We start from the raw sequence: 9,186 nt of genomic DNA on the forward strand, positions 1-9,186 counted from the left end.
TATATCTAGACTATTTTAAAAGTGATCATCCAGGCTGACTTAGTATCCACTGAGCTGTACTGCAGTTTAGCTGTTAAGACTATACTTTATTCCAGGTTGTCCACCTCATGTATTCCGCCACAGACTAGAGTAAAAAAAAAAAAAATAAAATATATATAGATAGATATATAGATACACACAAATAATATTATTAAAGGTTGCATAAGCTGATTGACAAGAAATAATTAGGAAGTCTAATGCAGTGATTCATTTTCTTGGATTAAAGCATTACGAAATACAGCTCCTTGCTAATTCCACAGACCCTGAAGCACAGCTGCAAATCGTCACTCCTTACCATGCCAGCAGCATTTTTTTTTTCCCCCTTCAGGTACTGATTTTACTTTTCATGAGTATTTATTTCAGTTATGTCTCACAAGTAAAAGTACACAGACAAATAAATATACACAATATATAGATCATGGAAAACCTACGTTATGTGCATAAATTGACACAAGAGATTTCAAAGTGCGCTACATTACAAATATCCAAGGTGTGGCGGGTATAAGCTTGCTTACTACATCAAAGTTTGTTCAGTCGGTTGCAGTTGTAGCAGTCAGCAAAGAGACAGGCAGAGAAGAGACAGGCTGAAAGGTATCATGGATTACAACAAGTTATTGAGTTAAATTTAGGTAGAAGCGGCTATGTTCAGAACGGCTTGTGATAAATGAGATTTGATTAGATGAATGACCTCATATTTTATCGTAAAGTTTCAATTTTTTAAATTATAAGCCTCTGAAAATGTTGAAGAGAATTATTTCAAAAGTAGCCAGATTTAGTTGATCACTAATTCCAATGGCTAAGATCAAGCAATTTCTTCTCAAATTTCCTGTTTCAACTAATACTTCCATTGAACTATACAGGAACAAACCTACTTTTTCAGCAATCATCTCTAAACTTTCTAATAAGTTTACTACATTTACCTAGGAGATGAAAAGTAGTGGTACTTAGTAGTCAGGTTTTGGTTATAGCTCAATTGTCTGTACGGATTTTTGCGAAGTGCCAAGATGCCTGTATGAAAAGCAAAATAAAACAAAGAACTTGCCCATAAAATGCATTTCTGTTTACAATAGATAAAAAGAGAATGACGCTGCATCTACCAGGGAGCAATCATGAAAGATGTGGAGGCAACTGGTTCCTCTTACAAAACAGATACAGCATAGCAAGCTCAACGTTTATATGTAAGTTCACACTGTATTAACACTGTCTTTATGCGTGGGTGGTAGTGCTTTCTGGCATAGTTACTAGATCCATACACACGCAGTTGTAAGCCGGAAAGGTGCAACAAAAAGGAATTAAAAATAAATCAAACTCCCTTTACCTTGTGGGTCTTGCTCATTTGACTTTGGGCTGCTTCTTGCTCTGCGCTCCGGTTTCTTTACTGCTGGAGACCCCCCGCCACCGCCGCCTCCTCCGGTGCTCGCTCCATTGTGGCTCTTTGCGTAACCATTATATACAGTTGTGCAGCTGCCTATATGGCTTTTGTAGATGGACGAAGGAGGACTATTCAGACGGTTTTGGCGATCAATCTGCCTGTCTTTGAGTTTTTTGTGCTGTGGCTTGCTGTACTGATCTTCCCTGGTAATATAGCTGGACATCCCATATAGTGGTATGATTTCTGAAACGAAAGAATTTGCCCATGTTAACTCAGAACAACAAAATCACTGACTTTTTTCAGAAAACCAAATTCCTGACCATCTCTAAATGAAACAGAGACAGATTTTGCTGGAGATAAGATTCTACAGCAAACCAAGGGTTTTCTTCTTAAAAAAAGCTTTTCTGAAGGACTGATCTCATTTTTTGTATTATGCGTGCTCATTTGCTGTTTGAGATTTTATAACTCATTGGATGAGCAGAAACGAACCAGTAAAATACAGCAATTACGGCGACAGTTTTTCCCCTCTTTTGCACTCTGTGTTTCAGGGACACAGATTTCAAGGAAAAATCCAGGGAGACTGATATCTAGGAAAAAGCCTTCATAAGTTCACAGCAATTTAGCAGTTTCTTCCCCAGGGCCTGACCGGACAGAATGAGCTGAGATGCCCTGGTTTCAAGCTGCCATCACTGATTACATGCAATTTAATTTCCCAGTATAAATAGACTCCACAATCGTGTCAACTGTGCCTGCCTAAGGAGAGAAGCGCAGCATGAAGTGGAAGCTTTTGGTAAATAAAACTGCTAAAAAAAAGAACTTGAGAAATATCATAAATATAACACGTACAGTTCAGACACACTTCATTAAACACAATCCCCCCTCTCCCCCTCCAAGAATGACTATCTCTAACCTAGGGCAATCAGCTTGCAGGAACTGGAATATTTTTTGCTTTTCTCTACAGTTCAGTCCTCCTTTTTGTGCTCCACTTTGAGTCTGAAGCTTGAACAAATTCATGCCCAGAACAACAGTTCTGCCTTTGTTAGCAAAGTAACAACAGATACTCAATATATTCTTCCTATTTTTTTCTACATCCATTCAGAAGTTATCATACAAACTTCTGAAGCAAACAAGAATCCTATCCAGCTGTTGTAAGGCTTGTTGGCAAGCTGAGGTTGCCACATATACTATCTTATAATCTACCAAGTTGTATCAACCAGACAGATTTTCTTTCTTTGCTATTTCAGTGTGTCTTGACCTTCATCTTTCCTTAACTAGCTACATGTTCATACTTATAGTCTTGCAGCAACTAACCGCCTAAAATCAGCATGCTACAACTAAATGCAATTTTTTTTAAAGTATAAAACATTGAACAGCATTAATACTCATCAGTACAATATTCACCACTTATTTCAGGGTTACAGGTATAGGTCATTAAAGTAAAAATTAAAAAAAAAAATCCTTGTTTGCTTATTTTCAAGTTGAATTGGCTTCTTGGTATATCCAGGCTACAGAAATATTCAATATCTACTTATCTACTAGCAGCTCTGTGTTCATTTTGCACTCTACCATGTATGCACACTAGACTTTGTCAAACAAACTCTCCTGTTCCCCCCCTTCAAGGGAAAAGTCCCCTCCCTATGTATCTGGGTGGCTACACCACCATACTGGTTTCCTGGGCTTCCCACTTCCTCCCCCCCCCAGTATAATGAAGTGTCAGCTGTAAGGGTCCATTCCTCATCAGAAAATGAGGTCTGTTGGTCAGCAGAAAATTCAAGGGGTGCCATCAATAGATACCTCCCTCTCTCTCTTTCTGCCTCTTCCTTCCCGCTCCAGCAGAACCTCACTTCTGGCGATACGGCTTAAACACAATCTTTAGAAAGGGTCTGAACTCCAGGTAGTTCAGCAGTAACGTAAAGCCATGAATCCTGAACAGTTTTCCACATTAAACATCTCAAGTAGCTTTGCTGAATACTTTTGTGGTTAACGCCCTCTTTCAGACTACACAAAGACTTATCACCAGGGTGGCAGGGGTACACAGCGCAGAGTTCACACAGAAATATGCCCCTTTCACTCCTTTTCTTGCAATTATTTACTCATGGCCTGATTAGGGTTGCCATGCTACCCTTTGGTATCGGACAATGCTTTCAGTGACTTACTGCACAGCCTCAACCAGAAAAACAAACAGAAAATGCCTGTTATTTCTTGGAAAACCACAACTGGGGGACAGAAGACACATTACAGCCAGCAGGAAGCGGTACCCAGCTTTTCCCACTGGAAATGACTGCGGCAAGCCGTGCTCGGATCCAGCCCTCTGTGTCCATCCTCATTCCCAAGCCAGGACTGACACATTTTGTCCTTGGTTTTCTGTACGATCCTGCATCATGACAGAGCAAGACCAACCGGTGTGACTCTAGATTGGAGCATGGGATGAGACTTTTTTTTTCCCCCACTGTATATACAAATTAAGTTAAAATTTGTTTTGTTTCTGCAACCTAGCGTTGCGACACAGGATTGTCCTGCATGGCTGCACTCTGGATGCTTTCCTGCTCTGGATGTTAAAGGAGGCTCCATTCATGTGGGCAAAACCACTCTACAAGTTCTCCAGTTAGTTTCCACTCTTGGTTTCACTCGTCCTTAAAACTTGCTGAACACAGGTGTGAAATACCAGTACCTTCCTTCCAGCTCACCTTGTTCTCCATATATTGTAGGGGGAAGATGATGTTGTGGGAAAAACTGTGGTGGCATGTCCCCAGGTCCAGTGACAGGAGGATAAAAAGCTGTATGAGAGTTGTGAATAAAATGAGGATGATGCGTCAGGTACGGAGGTAAGTGATGGGTTGGAGAGATGGCCGAAGGATAGCTAGGAGGGTAACACTCTGGAGACTGGGGGGTAACCACCACCCTCCGAACGCCGGTGTTGTCTTCTATCACCTGGAAGGAAAGGCAGGGAAATGAGCACATTATGCAGCATCTGAACCAAACATTTTTACAACAGCACTGTTTACGGTTTGTTCTCCCATCAGCAAATGGTTGGTCCTTAGGTTGATTCATGAACACATTTCTAAAATTAATATCAGCAGAAGTAATCATAGTGGCAATGTGGCTTTTCTTGGAGACGCAGATAGCCACGCTAATCACTGGGAGACTTATTGTTGCAAGTGATAACTATGTGGGCAAGAGACAAAATAAATAACCTGTATTTAGGGAGTAAAACAATTCAGAAAGGAACAGAAAGCACCAAAATAAGAGTACTCATTGGGACCAACCTAACTTTCCGCCCATAAAATTTCCACTACTGATTTTCACAGCACTCTGAGTATGGAGTTAGTAACTCTTGGAAATTGGCTGGCACCGCCACTGCGGAGAGGCTGCGTGTGTGCACAGAGACATGTACCCTGCAGGAACCCGTTGTGTCGACACACGTTTTCAAAAGAATCGCTCTGTTCACAAAAGGTATCTGTTCAAGACAAATCATCAGGCAGAAGCTTTTTTTCTGCTACAGAGCTGGTCTATGCACCCGTGCAAATCAGCTCTGGAATACGCATAACTTGGCCCCAAATGCCATAGGCAAAGCATGTAAAAACAGATGTAGGAAGGTGGAAATGTGCTTAGGCTGAAAAAAGTTTTTCAGCTTATAATTCTTCCAGAGCTATATTTCTGGAGAACATTCAACCAGCCAAATTTCAGTCCAGACTTAGGAGCCAAGCTTTTCTTGAAGCTTATTCAAAAAAACTTCTGCCATTTCTGGAACTTAAAAATACAACCGCACAGGAACAATTATTATTGCTTTGATTCTGTGCACAAGGTAGAAAAACATGAAGGAAGCACAATTTCATTTCATACAACAAACAGGCTCTTAAAAAACTATTTTTTTCTGAAGTGACTGATGACACACTGATGGAATAATGTGACGCATGTGTTGTATGAGATAAGTGCATCAAGGGCACCTGTCATAAGATGCTGCCACTCTCAGCTGATTGCCACCAACATCAGCGGGAGTTATCTACCCCCCACAGCACCAACTGCAGAAGGGCAAGCACGAGTCCGTACCTCAGGCATCAGCCCAACAAGTTATCACAGGGTAAAATTTAATCATTATCAGCTGACCCAATTCCTTCCTTAGGCCATGCGTGTCCTAAGGTTATACGAATTTATGCCTGTTAGCTATGGGCTGTGACCACAGACAATGTCTGTGGATTGGCTGGCCTCCAACAGAAGAAAATTAACTCTTCTATAGACAGTTAATTCATTAAATTGTAATTGATGGTTTACATTAAAAAAAAGGCATTACTTGCTATGCTGAATAACCAGAACAGGAATTGTTTAGCTTAACATACTTGATCCTAACCTAAATCCTAAATTTACAACCCCAGCCAGCAATTTGTCATCTGCTAGCTTTACATGTCAAAGACTTTACAGAGTCCTCCAAAGACAGATGAATCTCAGAGATTTAGACTATCACATCCTTGTAACTGCTGCATTTTCAGGCCTCCCATCTCTGCTACTGGTTCTACTCAACCTCCACAGCATCTCTTATCCTGGACCCAGGTCTCAAACTTGCACCACAAAACCTGGAGAGGAGCAAGATCCTTTTCCACTTAGCACATATTGTATAAAGAGAACTACTTATTTAGAACCTCTCATTCTCTTATTCAGAAACTCTCTTAGACTTGGATCATGCTCTAATTGGAGACAGCAAGTTCCTAAATCCTGATGTGAAAAGCTTTTATCGTGGCTTTATCCAGTTCAAGCCTCAATGACAACTTTAGTCTTCCAGGTGGGTACAAGCTCTTACCTGTGCATCTAGATCAGACTACACATGTATTTTGTGCCCTACTGAAAGATAAATATTTCACTACAAAGTTAAGGAACAGATTTAGACAGAAAGGCTTGTACCCCGTAGCAGCACATAACGTAAAACCTACTTAAAATTATTAAGATTTTTCTTACTATCTTCTAGAGAGAAGGAAGAAAAGTTCAGAGTCCCTTCAAAGACCTTTTGATGAAATTATCCTGCTAGATGAAACTATACAATACCAGCAGTAGTGAGAGCAAAGACAGAGATCAGGGGATGAGCCAGCCTTCCAAAAAGCTAAGAGACTAATATCTTTTATTTGTTTCCTCCCAGGCCGTGAATGCTGACAGCATTCTTGTTACTTCATGTGCACATGTTCCAAATGAATTCAGAAACACAGGGGACTTTGCAAAAATAAACAAAACAAAACAAAAACCACAACTTTATTTCCCTATCCTACAGGGCATTTTCTCACTAAAGTAGGAATCATAGATATATATGTAAATTTCTGAAGCTGCACAATCTTTAAATACAATACTCTGTCATTAACAAATCATAAAACTGGTAGTCCAATGCATTATTAGATAGCTATGAAAACAGCACAGGTAAAGCCTAAATATCTCTTGGTTTGTAAAATGTGCAGTGGTTAAATTTTAGTAGTGCCATTCTGGGAGATGATATTCTTTCAATGCATCAAAAACAGAGCAAATTAATTTTGATTCATTAATGTAAATAACTTAGAGAGGTTAAACTTCGCTATTTAAAGAAGAAATCTGCAATTCTTTATATCTGCTTAAAACTGTTTGTCATGAAAACAATAAATTCATCAGGAAACACACTGTCTGTGAAACTGTCTCTACTTCAGTGCCAAGAAACAATGAAACCCTAATCCCTGTTGAGGTCTCTAGATGCAACTGGAATACCAAAAGTAGTTGTTATTACTAATTTTAGCAGTCTATATTTGCAGAAAACAAATCTCTCTGGTCATTTGGTACCCAGAGCTAAACTTTTGTTATTTTGTGGTTTTCAAACAGTTACTAGGTAAATTGTCTTTTGCTGTTATTTTTTGTGCTTGCTGGTGTAATTGGCATGGCACCTCAATAGCAATATTATTACAGAATAGTTCTGGGTTTGGTGTTTTTTTCCGTATTTTAGGGAGCTTAATTGCTGAGTGCAGTAGATAGAAGATCTTCCACGAGAATCTGGAAGAACATTACTCATACACTATAAAATTGCCACCCACATTGGTTGCCACATTTTGAGAATACCATTTCAAACGTTATTTGTTTTACATTTAAGATATGACTGTAGCAATGAAAACTCAGGCTAACTAGAGATAATTCACATATTGAAATTACATCACTAGTGCATGTTCTCTTATTTTTCTCCACTTAAATTTAACACTATACCCCCAGGAAAAATATAGGTGTGTTAATTTTGCACAGGTAAACTGTTCCTATATTTTGTGAGTTCTAGCTAAGTGAATACAATTATTTTCATTCTGTAACACACATGTTTACTAAACGGGTATAATATGGTAATATGGAATTAATTTCCATTTGCTTTCAAAAAGTTTTTCTTATTTCACTTAAACTTAGTGTGCTAGATTCAGCAAGGACATCTGGAGCATGGCCACGGGGTGGACCACGACCAGCACTTCAGGAATTTCATAAACTAATTTGAAACTTCATTCATAAATCAATCTGTACCAGAAAACAGCACAGAATGAGCTCATCCACAAGAACTTGGCTGTCAACATTTTATTTATTCACTTAATTTATTAAGGATGCCAATTCAAGTTCATGCCAGCCCTGGCAAGTTTGCATCACTATCTTTGCCAACCATCACGTACAAATACTGGTATTAAATCTGTATCTTGAAGCTGGAAAATAGACAGATGAACATCTACAATGTTGGCAAGAAGTTGGAGTATTTTAAATCCAGAATGATACAGAACTTTAGGACCAATGTTTGTGAACTTAAAAGGATCATCACTTCACGGCTTGCTCCTGCACAACCTTCCCTGTGTTCAGAGTGTTAGGGAGGATCATCCTGTTAAAGGATGACTCGATTGATCACAGTCCACAAAACACACAGAGAAGCTCTGTGAGCAGTAAGCCATGCAAAACCAAAGAGTCTGTGGCTAAAAGTTTATGCTAGCCAAACATGGTTTGAGAGGAGAACACATCTCTTAGGGTTGAGGATGTATGCAAGACCAAAATCCTGATTCCTGAGGATGTGATGGATTTTCTATCACTTCAGATGTCATTCAAAGACTTTCCTCTTTCTGGAAGTTATGATTTAGTTCTGTCAAATGCTATGTGCTTGATGCAGGAACACTGAACCACAGGATCACGGCTTGAGTTGCCTAGTTTAGACTACGTGACCCCAACGTTACCTCCTGACAACAGGAGTCTTATCAGCACTACGTATACTTAATACTCCAACCAGTTAGTCCTTTAGCCTTAAAATATCTGTGGCAGAGACCACATATTAACAACTCTGTAAATAAAATAAAATGTGGAGCTTCATGCCAAATTTCCATGTCCAACTACATGAGTAATTCCTCAAACTCCAGCAGAATTTCTCCAGATTTAAGAGAGAGCAGTCCTCAGCCAATAGACATAAGCAAACAATTCGGGGTTGTGCTTTTTGATGTGTCCACTTTTCTAGTTCTCCTCATTAGAACACCCCAAATCCTTCTTCCCTCCTCCCAAACATCCACTGTGAAAAGCAGAAAAAACAATCCATGAGGATGTCCCCAAATTTAATATCTTAGCATCCAAACCCTGATCTTTAATCTTCAGATTACTCTGACACCGGGGAGCCAGAGCACTTTTGGGAGCCAGGAGGAGGCACTGGGCCACAGACCCTGGTGACAAGAAGCCTCCAGTGGCCATCCCAGTGGAGGGTGGTCTCCCAGCCTGCCCCTGTGGAAGCAGCTCTATCCACAGCTCGGAGCCAGGACGGGAATTAACAG

General features: G+C 39.9%; 1 protein-coding gene across 1 annotated transcript in view; it reads right to left on the reverse strand.

The window, feature by feature from the left end:
• The window catches only part of FNDC3B (fibronectin type III domain containing 3B), a 160,040-nt gene that overhangs the window by 88,388 nt on the left and 62,466 nt on the right, over positions 1-9,186 (reverse strand). Inside the window, exons 4-5 of the mRNA XM_010079500.1 lie at positions 4,099-4,342; positions 1,358-1,654 (exon numbers count right to left, since the gene is read on the reverse strand). Of these exons, the coding sequence (XP_010077802.1) occupies positions 1,358-1,654; positions 4,099-4,342 (541 nt within the window). The remainder of the gene's footprint in view (positions 1-1,357; positions 1,655-4,098; positions 4,343-9,186) is intronic.

This window comes from Pterocles gutturalis, unplaced genomic scaffold (genome assembly GCF_000699245.1).
Source record: "Pterocles gutturalis isolate BGI_N339 unplaced genomic scaffold, ASM69924v1 scaffold8064, whole genome shotgun sequence".
NCBI lineage: Eukaryota > Metazoa > Chordata > Aves > Pterocliformes > Pteroclidae > Pterocles > Pterocles gutturalis.